Here is a 24,440-nt window from a genome sequence, read left to right as displayed (position 1 = left end):
CCTTTGCAAACATCAATGATAGATAAAAGAATCTAAAGTTGATACACCAACTGCTTAATACTGCCAAAATACAAAGTTCTTAAACATGTTTGGTTTTTGGAATTGTTAAGTATCTTTGGCTTCAATATTGTTCCCATAATATGCTCATATTATTTGTATTACATATTTTGAATTAATGGAATCCAATTCCATGAGTTTTCATAGTTAAAAAGTATTTTAGGTAGATGCTATTTTTAGTTTTTCCTCTTCAAAGCATTAGTTCTACCTCATAGAATAATGTATTTTAGAAGAGGGTCCATGAACCATACTAGTGATTCCTGGGTTCTTTTTTTTTTTGAGACAGAGTCTTGCTCTGTCGCCCAGGCTGGAGTGCAGTGGCACGATCTGAGCTCACTGCAACCTCCACCTCCCAGGCTCAAGCGATTCTCCTGCCTCAGCCTCCTGAGTAGATGGGACTACAGGTGCATGCACCATGCCTGGCTAATTTTTTGTTTTTTTTTTTGTATTTTTAGTAGAGATGAGGATTCACCACGTTGGCCAGGATGGTCTCGATCTCCTGACCTCGTGATGTACCCACCTCGGCCTCCCAAAGTGTTGGGATTACAGGTGTGAGCCACTGTACCCTGCCTCCTGGGGTTCTTTTAAGCAGCCTACTAATGTTGAAGGAAAAGCAAGACAATAAAATAATATTTTTCATAGTTCATAAATTTGAAATGTTGTAAGATCATGTTCTCAGAGATATCACTAGTTTTGAAACTTGGACACATCAATTTATGCAAAGATGACAAAGTTTGTGTCAGTCTGTCTCAGCTTACAGTCACCAGAGTGCAGTTTATCTCTGCTAACATTTTTGTATCTTCTGTGTATTACTTATTAATTTACATTTTCTATTGTTTTACTGTGTTATATTATGTTCCATATTCACAAAAGTGGCTAAGTGGTTCAGAAGTGATTTCCTAAGTAGTAAAATCTGTAATGAAAATAAAAACAAGACTTAGTACAACTCAGAATTATGTCATTATATAATAGATGACTGCTGCGCTAAAGTTTTATAGAATGTGAATCGCTTTGCTAGGACAGTGATTTTACACAAACAGGAAAAGGGTAAAACATTTAAATTATTGAATTCTGAAAATTAGACTTTATTAAGTGAATAATCAAGTTACCGCTCGTGTCTGGTGTGTTACCTGTTATATAAAATGTTGTCAAATGGTGGCCTAAGCCATTAAACTTTTGTGAGTTTTTAAATAAAGCCCAGAGACCTCTCTGGTAAGCTAATTAAGTTTTCCAGATTATCTGCAAAATAATCTTTGTCATGTTGAAGAATTTGGTAACTAAAGGTAGAGAGGAGAACAGAACCATGGGAGCAATATTCAGAATTCAATATGTTTTAGCAAATTATCAGAAACCAAACTTGCAAAAGCAATCACAAAATTATTGACAAATATTTTTATCAAGGAGAGAGCACAAGAAGCTCTTTGGAAATATTCCTTAACAAATGTCACTATTGGACATATATTGAAATATCAGCTACTCTCACATATACATGCTATATAGCATATTTCACTCTATAGCTGAACAAAACCACTTATGTGCTGAGTACTTCTTTCATACAGTTCTTGTCACGTGTGTGGATCATTTGAAGGAACAATTTGGCCAGTTCTTACGTGGGCCAACAAAAACATAAGTGATAAGAGAATTATTATTTTGTGAAATGATATGTAGACTGCATAAGTTATCTTTTAACCAATAATGATGAAATACCCCTAGAGCTTTTTTGAGGGTTAAAGGTGGGGATATTCTGCAAGGAATAATTCTGCCATGTGAATAAATAAGATTATGCCTAATAGCCAGTTACCCACTGTTTCACTCTCCATGAAATTAGTGGTCAGCAAAATGCTTTTAATTTTGATTTGGTTTTGGACAAAGTACTGAAAACAGAGTATAACATAAAATCATATGAAGAATTGGTGGGAAGTATACTTTTCACACTGAAATATGAGGATTTTGAGGGAAAGGTGTTTAAACAAGTGTTTTAAAGGTGATACCAATAATATTAATATCTGGCTAAAATATCAACAGTTTAAATGTTGAGGATGTGATCATCAGATTTGCTGAGAAAAACAAACTGTGCAGTTTAGTGACCAAAAATCTGACTTCTCTAAACCTTGTTAGCCCTCTTTAATTACTGGGGAAAGGGCTCAATGACATATAATTGGGCATTTTTAACATACAGATGTGCATCCAAATATGAAAAATATCTTCCAGAGCAAGCATATCCAAAGAGTATGTCAAAAATCTATTTGCTAATATCCCTCAAATTAAAACTTCCAGTCTTTCACGTTTTGAGTTTAGTAAGCTCAACAACCTAGAATTTCACAGCCATACATAATCTTCGGGGAGAAATATCTCTTTAAGGTTAGATTCAGTAATCACTCTGGATGTCTTGAGAATTACCTGAAACATTACCTAATGCTTATTCATTTTCCCAGTCAATCTATGATTGTGACTTGGGAATTTTCAGTCTTGCTGATTTTATTTCTTGTATCTCTTTTGAAAATGTCTGCTTTTATCTTTCTCTATCATGACCAGTTTAGACAAAGTCACTGTTATCTTCTTGTAGCCTTCCAACTGCATCCACTTTACATACGTATACACACACACACACACACACGTGTGCGCGCGCGCAGAGAGAGAGAGTTTAAAATGTAATACATAGAGTTTAAAAGTCCTCAAGGATGCAAAATACATCTGTGAATATGCTATCCCTTTGTTTAAGCTTTCAGATGGCGTTTTATTGTTTGTAGTCCAAAAATCAAATTCATTAACATGGTATAAAGGTCCTACCTTCCTTTTCCACCTCATGGACCATGAACTCGCCGTAGCTTCTCTTCACTCTCCTCTTCCCCGACTCCTGCAGCTTTAGTGATTTTCATCTGCTCCTATTCATACTCTATTCCAGTTACCAGGCCTTTGCAACTTTCTCCCACCTTCTGGGTAAGGCTTATCTCCCCTCTTCCCTTAATTAGTCCTTACTCATTCCTCCCATTTCAGCCTAGAGTCACTTCTTCAGGGAAACCTTTCCTATTCCCCTAACAGTGTTAAATCCACTTACCCTCCATAAAATCAAGCACTCATAACCAAGGATTATTTATAAATAACCACTTTATTTTTATTTGTTTTGGTTTTGGTAGTCGTTTGTTGATTTGTTTGTTGACACTTTTTGTTTCTGATGTTTTTGTTTTAATGCCTGTATTCTGCCTCTAACTCCAAAAACCTCTGTCCTAATTGCTTGGTTTTTAATAGCTGCAAAGCATCCATTTCTGTGTTCTCAAGAAGCTACTTAAGATATACTGAAATCAATGTGGAAGAATTTTCTCTTGAGGGAAATGAAGGAGGCTTAGAGTCTTTAAGTCACCTATGAAGTTTAGACTAACTATCTGGCTGTTTTAAAAGTCACAGTCTTATGTTCTTATTTAGTTATTTTAAGCATCATATTTTCATGTTTTTCTAAGCTTGGCAGTTTGTTGATATAATAAACTAGTCTATTTTTAATTTTTGGATGGGGACTTCAAAATGTCTTTCCCATTTTAAAAAAGTTGCTTTCTCATGATATTTATTTATTGCACTAAAATGTTTTGTTCTAGTCTTGTTTTTAAAGAAATAAAACATCACAGCTATAATTGAAGACTCATGTGTCATTTCTTGGTTCCAGTCTTGTCTTTCCTACCTAGAAATAACCACTATTCTGAATTTGATCTTCCTTATTCCCACTTAAATTTTTAAAAACTTTTTTTTACATATGATTGTACTTAAAATACAGTATATTAGTTATTTTAAAATTTCCTATCTTTCTGTAATCAGATTTTTTCATTTAACATTGTCTTATAGTTTATTCATGCTAACTATATAGTCTCTCCTTTCCTTCCTTCCTTCTTTCCTTCCTTCTTTCCTTCCTCCCTCCCTCTCTCCCTCCCTCCCTCCCTCCCTCTCTCTCTCTTTCTTTCTCTGTCTCTCTCTCTCTCTCTCTGTCTTTCTTTCTTTCTTTTTTTGGACAGAGTTTCACTCTTGTTGCCCAGACTGGAGTGCAATGGCGTGGTCTCTGCTCACTGCAACCTCCACTTCCCGGGTTCAGGTGATTCTCCTGCCTTAGCCTCCCAAGTAGCTGGGAATACAGGTGCCCGCCACCAAGCCCAGCTAATTTTTTGTATTTTTAGTAAAGACAGGGTTTCACCATGTTGGCCAGGCTGGTCTTGAACTCCTGACCTCAGGTGATCCACCTGCCTCAGCCTCCCAAAATGCTGGGATTACAGGCATGAGCCACCGTGCCCGGCCTTGTTCATTTATTTTTTATTGCTATTGTTAGATCCCATTGTATGAATATGCCATGCATAGTTTATCCATTTTCTCCTTAATATACTATATCTATTTATTTTCCTGTTAGTGGATTTTATTGTTCTATGTATTTTATTTTGTTTTTCTAGTTAACTATTTGTTTTTACTATACAGATAATGAATGGCCATTATTGTGTATATCTTTTTGAGAAGATGTATAGAGGGATGTCTCTCTTCAAGTAGAATTGCTGGGTTGAAGGGCATGCATAGCCTCAACTTTACTAGATAATGTCAAATTGCTCTCCAATGTAGTTGTACCGATTTTTACTTAAGCCAACACTGTATGAGATTTACTGTTGCTCCACATTCTTGCCAACACTTTATATTACCATGTTTTAAAATTTTTGCCAACCTTATGGGTGTGAAGTTGTATCTAGTTTTAATTTTAATTTCCATGATTTCTAATGAGATTGGCCATCTTTTCAAATTTAGGCTGCTTTTAATTTAATATCTTCTTTCTGAAATTATTTAACTTCATATCTCCAACAATTACTTTTACTGAGCACCAATTTATACCCAAAGCTGTGCAGGATCTTAGGAGAGATTCAAGTAATGTGAAATTGGTACTAGTTCATAAGAAATTATAAGACTTATAATCTTCTTATAAGAATCTTATAATCTACCTATGTGAAGACAAAACTTTGGGAAACTGACACAGGCTATCATTTATAGAATATTTCCTTCTATTACTTTGCAATGAATAATTGGCTGCAAGTTATCAAGTTTATAAAGAAATACTGAATAATTATTTTACTGTTGTAGTTATAAATCATCTAATATATATTCATTTAATTATATTCAGATCTCTTTCTGTGCTACGATTTCATAGGAAGACCTTAAGAAGTTAGCTTAAATTGTTATAGTGCTGCTAGCAATAATTTTACAAAATACTTGACATCCCAATGAGATGTCTAAAAGCTAAAAAGGAAATGACATGATGATCCTAGAATTTAAAAAGCTGAAAGTTTAATCTGTAGGATTCTGTTAACATAGATAAAATATATATATACATAATCCCTCAATAAATGGCACTTATGAGATAGTCTAGACAAGGACCTAGCAGTCTCTTGGAACTGCATGTCACCTTCAGGGTAAAACCACACCCACACTTCATATTAATAGGCCAGTAAACTGTCAAATATACAGACAGAAGTTTTATAAAGATTGCAGTGAAGACAAAGAAGGGTTCCTATCCCTCCTGAAACCCAAATCAGAGCAAAATCCTTGAAAGGTGAAGAAGGCTGTGTTGTAAGGCACAAGAACTGTATGCCAGCCTTCTACTAGTCCAGTTTACTGTGACTCTGAAGACAGCCTGGAAGAACTCTCTCAGGAGGAACAAGCTGAACCACTGCCTTTGTCAAGCTCCCAATGACCACAATGTGCTCCTTCTGCCTCAAGATCAAGCAAGCGATGGCGAAGTCCTGTGACATTGATGAGACCAAGGGCAACTTCATCAGACTGGTGAGCAGGTCTGATGGAGAGAAAACCATGTGCATTTGGCCCCTGACTATGACACTTTGGGTGTAACTAGAATGACGATTGTCTAAGCCATGTCCAGTTGGCTAGTTCTAAAAATGACAGACTTTTTCATCATCACGAAAAGAGTGCTAGCAGAGGAATGGAAGAGATAGGAAGGAACAAAGAGCAGTTGAGAAGAGAAAAGGAAAATGCACATAATTGAGGGAAATATTGATTGACACTAATGGAGTTTGGCTAACCCTGACCTAAGCTCTAGCCAGGAAAGACCCAATTGAAAAGTAAATATCTCCAAAGAATTGAAGATTGTTTACTACTTTAGTTATCTGGAACAAAGCCAAGAACCAAGAAGGAAACAATAAAGGCCTCTGAACAACTAGAATAGCTGTGATACAGAAGACATATCTCAGGCCTTCACTCCTGACTTATTTTCCTAATTTAACACACAAGTCTAGCAAACTCTGGCCTTAATTTCCAGCCTACAGCAAACCTGGAACAGTAAATTTGAAAGGGAATAGTAAACTCAGAGCTCTTTTACTAAATTTACATTTGCTAGCAACATTGTGTGACATCACAGTTTGAAAATGAGAAAGAAAAAGAACTGAAAATTAACATCAGAAACTCAAATAATAGCATGGCGCTGCTGTTCTTAAAATTACCTCTATTTTTTATACTTGTACCTGGAGTGTATGACACATGCAATAATTAACTTTTTAAAGAATAACTCTGTTTCAAAGTAAACTTCTTTTCATAGTCTAAATGCCTACTCAGCTCTCTCCGCTGACCCAAAGAAGTGTGAAGATTGGCACCTTGCTGACGAGGATCTGCTCTGGGTTAAAAGATCACATATGTATATGTGGCTCTTCCTCTCCCTCTGCCTGCTTCCTTTTGCCTCATGCAGCTCATGCAGAAAACTCTGCCATTAGCTTCTGTCTCTTTCTTTCATGCAGCCAGCTGGAAAATAAAGAGTTAGGCAGGGGTTGAGGGGAGTCTTGGAGAGGAAGAAATATCTTAGACATTTGCTTAAGATGTGGTACTTTTCAATTGGCCAAAATTCTCTAGATTTGGAGGGTTATCATACTAGTCTGCTAGTCGGGCCATCACAAAATACCACAGACTGGGTGACTTAACAGAAATTTTCTCACCTTTCTAGAGTCTGGAAATTCAAGATGAAGGTGTGTAGGCAGGTTTCGTTTCTCCTGAGTTCTCTCTCCTTGGCCTGCACATGACTAGTTCATCCCTGACATTTCTCCCTCTTTTTAGGACACCAGTCATATTGGATTGGAACCCCACTCTTCTGACCTTATTTAACCTTCATTAGCTCCTTGAATTCCCTGTCTCCCAGTATAGTCACACTGGGCATTAGGGATTCAACATATGAATTTAGGGGGGCACAGTTCATTTCATAACAGGGATCCAAATCCAGCTGACAATTCAAGTGTTTCTTTGTGAGGAGAGATGCTTGATGGAATAGGAATCTGGTATTCCATTATCCTTACTCAATATACCATGTAAAACATCCTAATGCTCCTTCTTACAGCAACCATTCTTCGACAACTGCCTATCATTTTTAGTCAACACACACCCAAACCCACACACATCTTCTTGTTATCGCTTATGTTTTTTTCTCTCTCCTTGTCCAAAACTGCTGAAGGAGAGGAAACTAAGGATTAAACAATATACTCAAGGCATCTTTGAGATATAGGAACCCAATGGCTGTGTATTGTTGTTTTATTGGAATTAAAAATTCCAGTTAAAGTTCTGATTAGAACTTTGGCCCTGCCTACACCTCTTTTTCTTGCTTCTTCAGATGGAAGTGGAGTGACCTTCTGTTTAGGTGTTGTTTTTGTTATGGATGCCCCAGTTTTCACAAAATGATTTTAATCCTGTCCCTCAGTTCATGTCTGTTCTTTGTAGAACGGAATAACTGCATTCCAGGTACCAGTCAGGGATTGAATTTATGAACTAATTGCAGTCAAAAACCCAACTTAAGAAATAATTAAATAAACAAAAAACACCCCAATACTTTTGGAGGAATTCCTGAAGAATTTGCTGCCAGTCTATTTCTTTAGATTAGTTGTTCTGAAACATGGAGCTGCCAGGAAACATCAGTATGTTTCTGTTAGTTTTGAGATATGTCCCAGCCGATTCTAAGAGAAAACTACCAAATTTGCCAGTAATTTCATAAAAAGTAACTAGAGTAAATTCAAGATTATTCATATGACAGTGTTGTCTTCAGTATTCTGTAATTTGATGTGCTTTGTCAAGACAAGAGAAAGAAGAGGAGTTAGAACCCAGAAACCAGCATGGCTTATTCATGTTGTAGCTTAATGGGCCACACTTCCTAGTACACAGGAAATGCCTGTGCCAATTAGAGAGTACAAGTAAAAGCCCTCTTTCATAGTGCAGTAAGGAGCTGTTAATTGAAAAAAGCAGGTTAAAGTGAGGAATTATTAAAAGTTATATAAACATTTAACACTTCTATTGTACACACAAATGTATATGCATTGATGAATCTTTTCATGTAGGGCCAAAGCTTTTTATTTATTTATTTATTTTTTGAGTTTGGTTCTGCCAATTGTCATTCTACTTTATTTACCTTATACAGATCACACTCATAAGCTCATAGTACACTTCCTACTATTTCCAGTTTTGTTTTGTTTTAATTAATGAGAGAATTGAATGACACTCGGGCAGCAATCAGAGCAGAAGCCTAGATTTTATTCCAGTCTTTTGCATTTATCTTGCCCACACCTAGCTGGACAGCAGTCTAGCAACTTTTATCTAGTATTTCCAAAGTATTCAATTTGGTTTGTTTTGTCAAACAACAAACATGTACTTCATTGGTTTATGTAAAATTTGTATTGGACAGACTTTGAGGCAACCCCCATGATTCTTGCCTTCTGATGTTCACACTTTTGCATAATCCCTTCCCCTTGATTGTGAACAGGACCTATGACTTGCTTCTAACCAATGCAATAGGGAAAAGGTGATGGAATTTCACTGTCATGATTATATTATATTATATTATATTATATTATATTATATTATATTATACTATCTTTCTAGCAGACTTGCTCTAGAGACTATGCTTGCTGGCTTAAGAAAGTAAATAGCCATGTTGGAGAAGTCCACTTGGCAAGGACCTATGTACAGTCTCTAAGAGGTAAGGGTGGCCCCTAGCTGACAGCCACCAAGAAGCCAGGGTCCTCAGTACTAACAGCTAAAAAGAAATGAATTCTGCCAGTAACCTGGGTTAGCTCAGAAGTAGATTCCTCCCTAGTCAAGTATCCAGATGAGAACCATCCTGGACAACATGTTGATTGCAGCCTTACGAGACCTGAGCAGAAGACCCAGTTAAGTCAGGCTTGGAATACTGAGCCGCAGAAACTGCAAAGCGACAAATGTATGTTGTAAATTGCTAGGGTATGGTACTTTGTTACTCATCAATAGGAAATTAATATATAAACTATTTCCAGTGGTAACTGCAACTGGCAAACATGTTTGGGACCTAGACAACCTCTGGTAAGCATGATTCTCAACTGCTTGGAGTGTAAGGCTGCAGGGAGCACCACTAGCCAAGAGCATTATGGGTGCACAGATGTCACTCACTGTGTGTTGCAGAGGGAATGTAGAGCAAAGGTTGGCAGGTTAGTTAGTAGAGGCCAGTTACAAAGATGTCTGATACACTGAAGTGCTGAGTTGTGATTTTTTAAGTCATTTCCTACAGCTTAACAAATAAATACAATTTTAACAAGAAAGCAAGAATAGATGAAGAAAGTAGAAGCGGTAATTCATTTAGATATTCTATATGAGTGTAGGAGAGCAAGACTGATGCCAGGGACTTTTCTGTTAGAGATATATAATAGCAATAATACAAATAAATTACAAATGAAACATAATAATGCTACTTATATTAATAACAAGTTCATAAACTTTAAAATCTATATCTTATAGCAAAACCAAAATAAGTACTGTTTGTGTTTATTCTTTATAATATGTTCTCGGAGGCTTGGGGAAGACTATTTTTAAAAAATTATGTTCAATTTTTAAAATTACCTCAGTTACACTTAAGCATTTTTTCTTATAAAATGACTTTTAAATGTTTAAATGGCTGATTTTACTACCCAGTGCTTATAAAATGATTTTATGAAAGTCATCAAATAATAAGCTACCGTATTTGACTTGACTTTCTGGAAAAAATTACTTGGTTACATTAAAACCTAGAATCAAAAGATTTGTGAATTTTGGTTTTATAGCTATATGTGAATCTTGTCTGCTCATATTACTTGTGAATTTTATCTGCTCATGTGCCACAGTAAGAAAAAAAATAGGTTGAAATAAGAAGCCTAGATCCTCTGCAAATCTAACCCACAGAGCCCCACCCCTACTGTCAGCCTGGGAGTCTCTGGGCAGTGGTCACCTGATGAGGTGCCCCCTTGTTTCTCTTTGGGGTTCTCAGGGAGGTGAGTCTGGGGCGGGTTAGGTAGGCAGAGAGGAGGCTCAGGTGGAGTCAGAAGCCAAGGTAAAAACCCTGAATGTGTTCTGAGGGGACTACCTGCTCAGACCAAGGGACCCCATGGAGCTCCATTTCTGTTGTCAGTCCTGGGTAGGCCCAGGCAGGGGTGGCATCCTTTCTGTGTCAGAGTGAGAGGCCCCCTCAACCCTCACTCTGGATAATCACCCAGATTCCAGGCACATTCTCCTCTGCTGACCTGAGGGCACGCCACTCAGACCAAGGCCCACACCTCCCTGAGACCCCTGAGGAGGAATTGAGGGAATATGACTTCTGGCTCCCTCTGCCCAGGACCTCCAGGACTGCCCACGGTAAGGACCCTTTCTCTGATGTGACAAATTAGAATCAACAAGATATTTAATGAACATTCTACATTTCCTACTGTCCACAGGCATCTGGTATTGTTGAGGATTGGAGGAGGCTTCTCAAAAATTGGCTTGAAAAGGCTTGAAAATGAACAACTTGATTAACACATAGGTGAAGGATCTGAACAGACACCTCATCAAAGAAATTATACAGATGGCAAATAAGCATATGAAAAGATACTCCACATCATATGTCATCAGAGAAATGATAATTAAAACAATAGTGAGATACTGCTACATACCTATTAGAATAGCAAAAGTCCAAAACACAGCACCAAATGCTGGCAAGGTTGTGGAGCAACAGGAACTCTCATTTGTTGCTGGCGGAAATGCAAATGGTACAGCCACTTTAGAAGAGAGTTTGGCAGTTTCTTACAAAACTACACATATCTTACCATATGATCCAGCAGTTGCACTCCTTGGTATTTACCCAAGGAAGCTGAAAACTTACGTCCACACAGAAACTTGCACATGGATGTTTATATAGCAGCTTTAGTCATAATGGTCATAACTTGGAAGCAACCAAGATGTCCTTCAGTAGGTGAATGGATGAATAACCAATGGTACATCCAGACAGCAGAATATAATTTAGCACTAAAGGGAAATGAGCTATCAAGCTATGAAAAAACCTGGAGGAACCTTAAATGTGTATTACTATGTAAAAGCCAATCTGAAAAGGCTACATGCTGTATGATTTCAAGTATGTGACATTCTGGAAAAGGCAAAACTGGTGACAATAAAAAGATCAATGGTTGCCAGAGGTTAGGGAAAAGGGAGGGATGAACAGGTGGAACACATTTTTCAGAGCAGTGTTAGTATTAGTCTATGTAATACTAAAATGATGGGTACATGTCTAAACCCATAGAATGTATAGTAGTAGCAAGAGTGAACAGTAATGTAAATGTGAACTTCCAGTGATAATGATGTGTAGGTCCATCGATTATAACAAATGTACCTCTCTGGTTTGGGATGTTGATGGTGGGGGAGGCTCTGCATATGTGGGGACAAGGAATATATGGAAACTGTTTGTACTTCCTGCTCAATTTTGCTGTGAACCTAAAACTGCTATAAAAATAAAGTCTATTATGTTTATGTGTATCATAGATATGTATATGTATATAAAATGACTTCTGGTGCTACTTTGACTTTTCCTGGTTCACATACCTGAGTAAGGCAATTTGGTCAGTGAATGCAGCTGTCCCTCTGTGGGTCAGATGCTCAGTTTTGACAAGCAATCAGTAGCATGCTAATAGCTAATAGCTTTTTAAAACCTGTTAGCCCTGTTTGGGAGGTGAAGAGTTCAAAACTCTGAGGAACGCTTCTGGGTGAAGGCTGACTCCCATTGTCCAAGGCTGCAATAGCAAAATCATCAGTTACAGTCACTTGGAGCTCAAAGGGGCCATTAGGACTGTGGAGCACAAAGGTAGAGCAGACGAGGCTCAGAGTAGGCACTTGAGAGTCATGAGATAAGGCTAGAGAGGTAAATAGGATCTTGATTTTTTTCTAGAGTCTGGTAGCCAGTGTTCAAGATTAGGGGTTTTGTTCTAATGGCATTGAGAAACCACCAGTGGATGTTAAGTAGTAGATAACGGATTGGAGGATGGGAGGATAGAAAAGATGTGTGGATAACAGATTGGAGGATGGGAAGGTAGAAAAGAGAGTCAGAATGGTTGTACCAAGACCAGTGAGATTCAGTGTGACAGTAGTGTCAATATGGATGGGTAGACGTTGATGGATTTGAGATAAATTGTGGAGGTGAATAAAAATGTCTTAATGATGCATCTGATGTAGAAATTTTAAGAGATGGTGTTGTTAAGGATGATCCTCAAGTTTCAGTCATTAGGGTGCTTGACAGACATATGGAGCTGGGGAAAACCAGTATCAAATTTGATGTGAGAAATCAAGTATTGGGTTTGAATTTCTGTGAGACAGCCAAGTGAAAATATTGAGTAGGTATATAGGGATTGGATATAAATGTTGGGATGATAAAGTTAAATTTAGTAGTCAGCAACAAATCGATGATATTTGAAGCCATGATAAATCATTAGGAGAAATATGTAGAGTGAGAAGATAAAGGGGGGGCTAAGGGCTGAACCCTGAGGACCTCCATGTTTAAAGGTTGAGTAGAAGGGGAGAGGTTTAGTGGAAGACTGAGAGGGGTCATTTAGGCAGGAGGATGGTCAGGAAGATGTACTGTCAGAGCCAGAGCAAGAGATGATCTCAAGTGCACTGAAGACCATGTGTACTGAGAGGTTAACCCGCATGCTCTTTGTCCCAAATTTGAAATGAAAATGTGTTTCAAAGTTACAGAAAGTACTTGTCTTGAACATGAATGAATCCACCTTTATATTTTATTTACTGATAGGTAATTTTTAATTATTAAAGTTGTAAGTATCATGGACTTTATAAAAATTTATTTATATGAATATACATATGCACACATACAGACTCCCTGGGTTTATGTAGGAATTATTGAGAATAGCTAGGGAAAGCAAGCTTTTTTGTAGGAGGTAAGCCTTAAGTCATTTTGTTTTAATTGGGGTGAACATTTATTGATTCATTTTTGCACATTTTATTTCTTTCCTTAAATTGTGGTAAAATATACCTAACAAAACTTACCATTTTAACCATTTTAAGTATACAATTCAGTGGCATTAAGGTGCATTTACATTGTTGTTCAAACATCACCATCAATCTCCAGAATGTTTTTCGTCTTCCAAAATGGAAACTCTGTACTCATTAAACAGTAACCCGCCCAGTGCCCCATCCTTCCAGCCCCTGGCAACCATCATTCTACTTTACATCTCTATGAATTTGACGACTCCACTCTAGGTACCTTATATAAGCATAATCATACAGTGTTTGCCCTTTTGTGACTGGCTTATTTCAGTTAGCCTAATGTTCTTAAGGTTTATCCATGTTGTATCTATCATGTGTCAGAATTTCCTTCCTTTTTAAGGCTGAATAATATTCCATTGTTTGTATAGACCACATTTTGTTTATCTCTTCATCTGTTGATAGACTCTGGTTGCCGGGCTATTGTGAATAATGCTACTATGAACATGGGTGTACTAGTATCCGCTTGAGTCTCTGCTTTCAATTCTTTGGGTATATGACATATACCCAGAAGTAGAATTACTAAATCATATGGTAATTCTGTTTTTAATTTCTTTAGGAACTGCTATATATTTTTTTTCATGGAGGCTTTATCGTTTGTCATTCCCGTCAATACTGCAGAACTGTTCCAGTCTCTCCACATCCCCGCCAACATTTGCTATTTTCTGGGCAGAGTTGGGGGTTGTTTTTTGATAGCAGTCATCCTAATAGGTGTGAGGTGGTACCTCTTTGTGGCTTTGATTTATATTTCCACAATGATTAATAATGTTCAACATCTTTTTGTGTTCTTTTGACTATTGTGTATCTTTGCTGCAGAAATGTCACCTCTGAAAGTAGTAACTTTAGATTTTATTCTGATAAAATGCATATGTCTTAATATACTTTCAGAATATCACTAATTTTTGGTTCTCCTATTTTCTTGAACAAATTGCTTTATTTGGAATCTAACATATACTCAAAGACATAGAGAAAATAATACCAAATGATGCTTTTGAAAAATGTGCCCTATATTGTTTAAAAAGTAAAATGAAAAGGAGGGAAATTTTAACATTTGTGTTTCAAGTCGCTTCTTGTCATTTTGTTTTTATATAAATTAGTAAATGTGTTTTTATTGTTCTTTAATGTTATTCTACAAATCTACCTAAAAACCTTACTGAATCTTTCATTAAAATGTCTGATCAGTCAGAAGAGATGACTTTAAAGAGTCAAACCCCTAAGGAAGGTGGTTTCTGGGTAAAAATCATATGAAGGAGCATTTAGTTTCATTTTCAGTGTTTTTCTTCTGTAGCTTTTCATAAGGAATGGTTAAAAAATTGTAAGTTTTATTGTGTATAGTGTATTCACACCACAGACACACACAGACCATTTGAGTTCATCTACTTAAAATTCTTTTAGAAACCAAGTCACAGCGAAGTTAATGTCACAGTCTAAGTTAACATAGCTTGTTTGTACAGAGTTGGGACTGAGAAAATATCTTGTTTCAATGCATTACCAGAATCCTGTAGCATTTTGTAAGCAGATTAATTTCTTCAAATAAATATTTTAATTGGCTCTCTGCTTGCTTGTTTTTTTTTAACAGAAATATATCTACCTGTTTTCTTTAACAGTTATTTCGAGAAGTACGAATAATGAAGATACTGAATCATCCTAATATAGGTATGAAATATATATATATTATATATATATATAATTAGTGATGAAGTGTTTTCCTTAATTTGAGGGTATTTGAAAAGACACAATGTTTAAGGATAGTTTATTTAAGCAGAAGAAAAGTGATAACCTGAGTGATAACCCCAGGAAGTGATACTTTGGGTAAAAATAGATTACAAAGAAGCTAACTGGAGGCTACAGATTGCTGTTTTCTGCTACCTTGCTATCTTCTGCTCTCCACTAAAATAATTGATATCACTCAGAATTAATGCATACAATTTTTTTAAATTTCCTAATCAAATGTTTCTAAATTTTAAAAAACATGTCTTTCTGGCCGGGCGTGGTGGCTTATGCCTGTAATCCCAGCACTTTGGGAGGCTGAGGCAGGTGGATTGCCTGAGTTCAGGAGTTTGAGACCACCCTGGGCAACACGGCAAAAAAATACAAAAATTAGCCAGGAGTGATGGTGCGCACCTGTAGGCCCAGCTACTCAGGAGGATGAGGTGGGAGGATTGCTTGAGCCTGGGAGGTGGAGGTTGCAGCGAGCCAAGATCGCACCACTGCACTCCAGCCTAGACAACAGAGTGAGACCCTGTCTCAAAAAAAAGTCTCTAAATAGAGATTGCAGGTCATTTAGGTATTTATAAAATAAAAAATGGCTTTCAGATATTTTGATACTATGCACTTGGGTTTGATCATAGGTTTACAGGCAAAATAACTTTGCATTTTAAAGAAAATAAAAAGTTGATTTCAATTTTAGTAAAATTTTTCAGTAAGTTCTGATTTCTCCCCATCTTTGCAAATAAACGTATTGATTAGATATATTATTATATGAAATCATTTGATTGTGACAAGTAAAATTCTTTTTAAAATCTGTTTTTTAAAACACTTTTGTTGCACATTTAAAAATCTTATCTGTATATAGTTGTTAAAGTGTTTATTTGTGGTGAATATTTGAACTACATAAATTTGATAATTTGGTAATTTTTCTAACCAGAAACTTTCATAATATCACAGAAATACAGAAATTCTTTTGTTTCTGTACCAAAGATTATTTAGCATTTTTTGATGGCTCACTGTAATGTAACATAGTCTCTTTTTAAACTTCAGTTTAAATTCTGTTTTTCTGATTTTAAGAGTTCCTTTTATTACCTTATTCTAATTTGAAAAAGTAATGGCCTTTTAATCCTAGAAACTTAACTTTTTCAACTCAAGAAGTTGGTTCTAAATCACTTTGTGGTAAGTAGTTTTCTGTCATAGGAGTAATAATCTTTGAGAGACTTTTTGAACTTAAAATTGTGATTAATAATGTTTAGTAAATAGTCAAATTTTCTACTAGTTTAGTGTTACCTTAGATTTTCTTAAAGCATATTCAATCTGTGCTAACAGTTATAGAGTTATATCTCTAATTTTTTTTCAGTAAAATTGTTTGAAGTTATTGAAACAGAGAAGACTCTCTATTTAGTCATGGAATACGCGAGTGGGGGTAAGAATGAGGGTGATTGAAAAGTTCTCTTTGCTGAGACATACACAAATGTTAACACCTAAGAGTTCATTATGACATTTATGTCTTCAGTGTTAATGAATCTATTGTTTTATTTAAATGCCTTTAAATTACATCTTAAGGAAAATTCAGTGTTTACTTTTAAGACCTTTCGATCTTACATTATAAATGGAATTTTTGGCTTATTTACATTTTACTTAGGGACGTTTTTTGAAACGTTAAATTTGTATTTTCATCTTATAAATGTATTGATTCTCTTATCTAAATTTTACTATATCATATCATGATTAGAAACTCTTGGCTATCAGCAGGGTATCTCAAGTACAGAATGTATTTAATAAAATCTATAATAAAAGCTTGTTCTAGTTCAGTGTTTATTTCACTGATTGTTCACATATGACAGATTCTCAATATACATACATTTCCAAGATAATTCATAAAGTGAATTAAATATTTCAATTTAAACAAGTATTGATCTGTACATTTTATATGTTAGAGGACTGAGTTGACAGGGAGATAGCAAGATGCATTTGTAGTAGAATATCACATATGTTTTAACTATCATGGTGTCAGAAATAGGAATGATTTTGAAACACTGATATGTGATAGAAAATCATCTTCATCTCCTGCACTTTCCCTTAAACGAGAAATGTGTCAGCTCAGAATCACTTTTCTTTTAGACTTAGGACTTCACTTTCTCAGAAATGGGTTGAAAATTTATGGAATTAATCATTTAATAAGTAAAAATAAAGAATACTTAAAGGGAGGTTTTAAGGGCTCAGGATTTAAGCAACTGAAGAAGAAAGAAGGCAGCTAAAATTATTTGGCTGATTGATTTTTTGCTAATCAATAGAAAAACTTAGTGTTGAACTTACTATTGAGCTCTTTTAGTTAATGAAATTTATAATTTTTATGGTGATTCAGATTTTATGTGAACTAGAATAAAAAGGATTTATCTAGTCTGTAGCAACTAAACTATATTTATACTGTCTCGTATTTCTTTTCTTTTTTCTTTTTCTTTTTCTTTTTTTTTTTTTTATTTTGAGAAGGAGTCTTGCCCTGTAGCCCAGGCTGGAGTGCAGTGGCACGATCTCGGTTCACTGCAAGCTCCGCCTCCCAGGTTCACTCCAAGCTCCGCCTCCCAGGTTCACTCCATTCTGCTGCCCCAGCCTCCCGAGTAGCTGGGACTACAGGTGCCTGCCACCGTGCCCGGCTAATTTTTTGGTATTTTTAGTAGAGATGGGTTTTCACCGTGTTAGCCAAGATGGTCTCGATCTCCTGACCTTGTGATCTGCCTGCCTTGGCCTCCCAAAGTGCTGGGATTACAGGCATTAGCCACCACGCCTGGCCTCATATTTCTAAAAAACTACTATAGATGTTAATATATTTAATTGCTTTTGCAGTTGTTTATACAGATTGAATATTTTAGTCCTTTTTTTTTTTTTTGCAAAACTTTTGTCACCTGAAAAAAATATTTCAGTGTAGGTTCTTTTACTTAACTTGAAAATCTATCATTAATGTTTATTATGATAGGATTTTAAAAATTATATTAAAACAGCCATGTAAATTTCCATAAAATGTGGATCTATAATAAAACTAATGAATCTACAGATACCACATAATGAACTATTTCTCTATTTTTATGTCCTTCAGTTAGATTGCTATAATAATCTGTCTCATGGGAACCCCAAATATTATTTTTAGTTTAGTTAGACTCTTTTCTTCCTTTTAGTGATATAAAATTTAGAGAAAGGGGCTATACCCACTTTGATTTGGGAAATCATAGACTGCTAAAATTCTGTAGACACCCTTCTCTTTTTATAAAGGCCCACTGCAAGGCTGTGTTAATATTAACATGTGTACTGACTTAATGGTTAATGGTAAGTACAGTCAACTCTCTATTGGTGCTAATGAAGGGGAGTAATGGCTAGAGTAAGAGTATGTAAGGCCTTCACCACTCTCCTTCAGTAGCATATTTGGGAGGCACAGTGGGGAGTAGTGTAGAGAAATGGGTACAGGAATTCAGACCACACCAGCCAGTCTCATTAAATCCTGATTCCTGCGATAGGTTTTCTTTGAGTTTGCAAGTTAGTGATTCTGTAACAAAAACCATCATGGTTCTGTGGCAGTAAATCTAGAATGATTTTCTTGCCTTTTTAATCCATAAATGGCAAGGTGACTCTGGAAAATAAAACACTAAATATTTTTCCTCTGAAATTTCTACTTAGTTTAGGATCAAATCTGACATGTACACTAGAAAGGTAATGTGAATAAGAATTAAGTCAGACAACTGCCTCTTTGCCAAGAGTTGATTCTGGTTCACTAATGGAATGAAAATTTTCAGTGATTAGAAAATCAAAGAAATCTTTTTTTTATTTTGAACCATGTTTAATCCAAAGGAGCCTATTAAAAGTGGGTTTCAGGACTACTGTGGAATGATGTGTTTATTCTTTCTTTTGTTCATTCAAACAACATTTATAAAATGCTTACCATGTGTCAGGTAATGTTCTAGGTGCTGGGAATACATAAGTGAGCAAAGACAAAGTCCCTGCCCTCAAGACACTTACATTCTAGTTGGGGAAGTAAATCATACACAAACAATATATGATAAGTACAGGACTATGTCATGTAAATACCTGGGGTAAGTGTATTCTAGGCAGCACTTAAGAGTAGATCCAAATTTTTTGAACTCTTATATATATCTTTCCTAGCCTAAACTCACATATCTAGAATTAACTGCTATGATGGGTTAACTAGAATTAACAACTATTACCACATATCTAGAATTAACTACTATGATGAGTCAACTAGAGCATCCATTCATTTCTCTGTTCTCATCATCCCATTTAATCACTTAAGTATGCTTAATATTATATAATATGCTGTCTAACATTGTAGATGTATTAGTTTCATGTGACATACATTCATTACGTATTTGATTTTTAATATTTTATTTATATCCTAGGATTGATATTGCATATATATGTAATATATCTGTATACCTAGGTACAAAAATGCAATTTATTGAGTGCTTACTATATGCCAGTCGCTGTGCTAAGCACATGCATTATTTCATTTAATCCTTACAACAACCATGTGAGTAGACAGTAGGTAGAAACTGAGTCTTAATGAAGTTAAGAAATCTTCCTAATAATGTCTTTCAGTAGTACTCAGGGCTAAAACAAAATTCATACCAAAATTGGTCTGATTCTAAAGTCTGAGTTTTTTTGTTTTTACCACTTTGCTATACTTTACAAGAACACTTTAAGCCATTTTGTGAGTTTTTAATATACATGTATATCTATCTGGTACAAATTATAAGGACACAAAAATAAATTTAATCCTTATACTAAGATAATATTTTATTTTTAAAATTGTAACTCAAGTTTAATTTAGTTTTAAGCTATTACTAACTAGAGAAAAAGGAGAAAAACTTACAGACATGTAAAGTAATGGATCCAGTAGAAAATTTATACAGCTTCTAGTTCTTTTTAAATTATTTCACCAAACATTTATCTATCCACTTTGTGTTCTGCCATGAAGATGAAGATGCAAATTAAGTATGGATATTATGATGATTTTCAAGTAATTTACAGTTCATCTGGGGTAATAGAGATACACACACAAATGATTTAATTCTGTATAATATGTGGCTGACTACTAGAATGTATGAAATGAGTAGAGTGAGAATAAACACAGAGTATAGGAAAGGAAAGAAATAAATCAATGTGGATGGAAGTAGTGAGATGGAATTTTATCCAGACTACATGACAGGGAGAATTTAAAAGAGCAATCCAACAAAACACACTTCGTCATTTTGTTTGAAACGTAGGCCCCAAATACAAAGCCAAATGTAAATTTTGATTGACCAGGCTGTGGCTTCCCTTTACTAGAATGGATAATAAAGAGTTGACTGTATTTTTACATAATACTTGAAAGCAGAAAGCAAGTTTTCTTGGTTGTGTTTTTATGACTTATTTTTTAAAGAGTTTTGCTAAATCACAAACTGCTACAGGTACTCAATTTTATATGTAATTTTTTCCTTTTTTCTATTCATGTGTTAGTTTGTAACTTACATAAACTAGCAGAAAATTGTGGGCCAAAAGTTTCTTTATAAACAAGGAAAAAACTTGACATTGCATATATTGTTAACCAAAAATCTATGTATATTTTACTACCTGCTTTACCTTTCTGATTCAGGTGAAGTATTTGATTACTTAGTTGCCCATGGAAGAATGAAAGAGAAAGAGGCCCGTGCAAAATTTAGGCAGGTATGGAAAGTAGTTTTCAACTTTGTTTTGCTGATAATTGTAGCGATGTACAATGGACAGTATTACAAACTGGACTTCACAGCACATGGTATTTTAAAAAGAAGAATTCCTGCTTTCTTATATTTTTAAGGATGGAAAACTCCTAAAAAATAAACCTTTCTGAATTTAAATTTAAATAGTTGCAGATGGTTATTTTCAGATTGTCATAAAGAGTAAATATTTATAGATGAGACTCACCTTATTAAGACTCTCTGAGAGTCCTGGAAACGTAGACTAGACTGAGATAGAAAAAAATTAGTTAACGCTTTGAAGTCTTTATCCAATAATTATTATAAATTATTACTGGCTTTATATATACAGCATATATGTGTACTGTTTAAAGAGGTTATTGTATTATATTCTTTAAAGATGTTTTGGTGTTTAAACTCATTTTTGTAGATTTAAAGAATATGGTCAATTTTATTTAACCAAGTAGGCAAGAAACTCCAAATTGTGGCAGAGGAATATGATAAGATACTCATATTTCCAGTTCAACTTGAATATGACTTATTACAGAAATGATAAAATAAGAAAATATAAATTTATCTAGAATTTTATTTTTAATTTTTAGAACTGAAGTGATTGAAATAAGCATACATATAAGTTACCATATAAATAGCAAATTAGTGAATTGTAAATTGTAAGCATACATGTAAGTTACCATAGAAATAGCAAATTAGTGAATTGTAAATTGTTCATAAAATTTACTAAAGTTTAAGTGGATAATTTACTATATCCTAAACTTTTATTAAATTTAGAATTTTAAAAATGGCTCGCTACCTCTTCTGCCTGCATGAACACTTTAATTCTACAATTAAAGAGGTTCTGTAATCAGTATGTTCGGAAAAGACCAAATACTGATATAAGATCTTTCTCTAAGATACATATGTGTGTGTTAACATGTTAAACAAATAGAGAAGTCCTGAAAGGGAGGGGAGGAAAAAGCCTGTTTAACTTGTTGTAACATGGCATTCTCCAAATTGACCATGAAATGAGTGTGTTTGTTTTGTGAAACCTCTGTTATTAATGTTTCACAGAATTATTGCTTTTTGGAACACAATTTGTGAAATGCTTTATACCAAAGATATGCATAGCACTTTTATTTGTGATAGATTCCTAGAAATATTCGTGTTAAAATAGCTGAATGTAAAGACAACTGGTAATAAGGAAAACAACTTTAAGAAACTGAATGGCATTCAACCACGTACTGTAATATTATTTTCTATCCTGGGATGGAAGTTCAGCTTACCCTTAAATAAAGTATTACACACATCATTTTTAAAAATTTTTATTTATTTTATTTTATTTTATTTTTCTTCCTTTTTTAAATTATACTTTAAGTTTCAGGGTACATGTGCACAACATGCAGGTTTGATACATAGGTATACATGTGCCATATTGGTTTGCTGCACCCATCAACTCATCATTTACATTAGGTATTTCTCTAATGCTATCCCTCCCCCAGCACCCCCCACCCCACGACAGGCCCCAGTGTGTGATGTTCCCTGCCCTGTGTCCATGTGTTTTCATTGTTCGACTCCCACTTATGAGTGAGAACATGTGGTGTTTGGTTTTCTGTTCCTGTGTTAGTTTGCTGAGAATGACGGTTTCCACCTTCATCCACGTCCCTGCAAAGGACAGGAACTCATCCTTTTTTATGGCCGCGTAGTATTCCATGGTGTATATGTGCCACATTTTCTTAATCCAGTCTATCATTGATGGACATTTGGGTTGGTTCCAAGTCTTTGCTGTTGTGAATAGTGCCACAATAAACATATGTGTGCATGTGTCTTTATAGTAGCATGATTTATAATCCTTTGGGTATATACCCAGTAATGGGATTGCTGGGTCAAATGGTAGTTCTAGTTCTAGATCCTTGAGGAATTGCCACACTGTCTTCCACAATGATTGAACTAATTTACACTCCCACCCACAGTGTAAAAGCGTTCCTATTTCTCCACATCCTCTCCAGCATCTGTTGTTTCCTGCCTTTTTAATGATTGCCATTTTAAACATTCTAACTGGCGTGAGATGGTATCTCATTGTGGTTTCGATTTGCATTTCTCTGATTACCAGTGATATTGAGCATTTTTTCATGTGTCTGTTGGCTGCATAGATGTCTTTTTTTGAGAAGTGTCTGTTCATATCCTTTGCCCACTTTTTGATGGGGTTGTTTTTTTCTTGTAAATTTCTGTGAGTTCTTTGTAGATTCTGGATATTAGCCCTTTGTCAGATGGGTAGATTGCAAAACTTTTCTCCCATTCTGTAGGTTGCCTGTTCACTCTGATGGTAGTTTCTTTTGCCGTGCAGAAGCTTTTTAGTTTAATTAGATCCTAATTTGTCTATTTTGGCTTTTGTTGCCATTGCTTTTGGTGTTTTAGACATGAAGTCCTTGCCCATGCCTATGTCCTGAATGGTATTGCCTAGATTTTCTTCTAGGGCTTTTATGGTTTTAGGTCTAACATTTAAGTCTTTAATCCATCTTCAATTTTTGTGTAAGGTGTAAGGAAGGGATCCAGTTTCAGCTTTCTACATATGGCTAGCCAGTTTTCCCAGCACCATTTATTAAATAGGGAATCCTTTCCCCATTTCTTGTTTTTGTCAGGTTTGTCAAAGATCAGATGGTTGTAGATGTGTGGCATTATTTCTGAGGCCTCTGTTCTGTTCCATTGGTCTGTATTTCTGTTTTGGTACCAGTACCATGCTCTTTCAGTTACTGTAGCCTTGTAGTATAGTCTGAAATCAGGTAGCATGATGCCTCCAGCTTTGTTCTTTTTGCTTAGGATTGTCTTCACAATGCAGGCTCTTTTTTGGTTCCATATGAATTTTAAAGTAGTTTTTTCCAATTCTGTGAAGAAAGTTATTGGTAGCTTGATGGGGATGGCATTGAATCTATAAATTACCTTGGGTAGCATAGCCATTTTCACAATATTGATACTTCCTATCCGTGAGCATGGAATATTCTTCCATTTGTTTGTGTCCTCTTTTATTTCGTTGAGCAGTGATTTGTTGTTCTCCTTGAAGAGGTCCTTCATGTCCCTTGTAAGTTGGATTCCTAGGTATTTTATTCTCTTTGTAGCAATTGCGAATGGGAGTTCATTCATGATTTGGCTCTCTGTTTGTCTGTTATTGGTGTATAGGAATGCTTGTGATTTTTTGCACATTCATTTTGTATCCTGAGACTTTGCTGAAGTTGCTTATCAGCTTAAGGAGATTTTGGGCTGAGATGATGGGATTTTCTAAATATACAATCATGTCACCTGCAAACAGGGACCTCTTGACTTCCTCATTTCCTAATTGAATACCCTTTATTTCTTTTTCTTGCCTGATTGCCCTGGCCAGAACTTCCAACACTATGTTGAATAGGAGTGGTGAGAGAGGACATCCCTGTCTTGTGCTGGTTTTCAAAGGGAATGCTTCCAGTTTTTGCCCATTGAGTATGGGGAATGCTTCCAGTTTTTGCCCATTCAGTATGATGATATTGGCTGTGGGTTTGTCATAAATAGCTCTTATTATTTTGAGATACGTTCCATCAATACCTGGTTTATCGAGAGTTTTTAGCATGAAGGGCTGTTGAATTTTGTCAAAGGCCTTTTCTGCATCTATTG

General features: G+C 35.5%; 1 protein-coding gene across 7 annotated transcripts in view; it reads left to right on the top strand.

The window, feature by feature from the left end:
* The window catches only part of MARK1 (microtubule affinity regulating kinase 1), a 136,479-nt gene that overhangs the window by 55,560 nt on the left and 56,479 nt on the right, over positions 1-24,440 (top strand). For 5 of the 7 annotated variants that reach the window (XM_003807177.5, XM_003807176.5, XM_008959232.5 and 2 more), the window contains 3 exons: positions 14,976-15,024; positions 16,439-16,504; positions 20,723-20,793. In XM_003807177.5, coding sequence (XP_003807225.1) covers positions 14,976-15,024; positions 16,439-16,504; positions 20,723-20,793 — 186 coding nt within the window. Of the gene's footprint in view, positions 1-10,573; positions 10,699-14,947; positions 15,025-16,438; positions 16,505-20,722; positions 20,794-24,440 lie in introns of those variants that run through there. The other 2 variants (XM_008959233.4, XM_034947200.3) reach the window with 2 other exon arrangements.

This window comes from Pan paniscus, chromosome 1 (genome assembly GCF_029289425.2).
Source record: "Pan paniscus chromosome 1, NHGRI_mPanPan1-v2.0_pri, whole genome shotgun sequence".
Taxonomy (NCBI): Eukaryota; Metazoa; Chordata; class Mammalia; order Primates; family Hominidae; genus Pan; species Pan paniscus.
The sequence above is the reverse complement of the archived record's forward strand: the minus strand, read 5'-3'. Positions and strand labels throughout refer to the sequence as shown.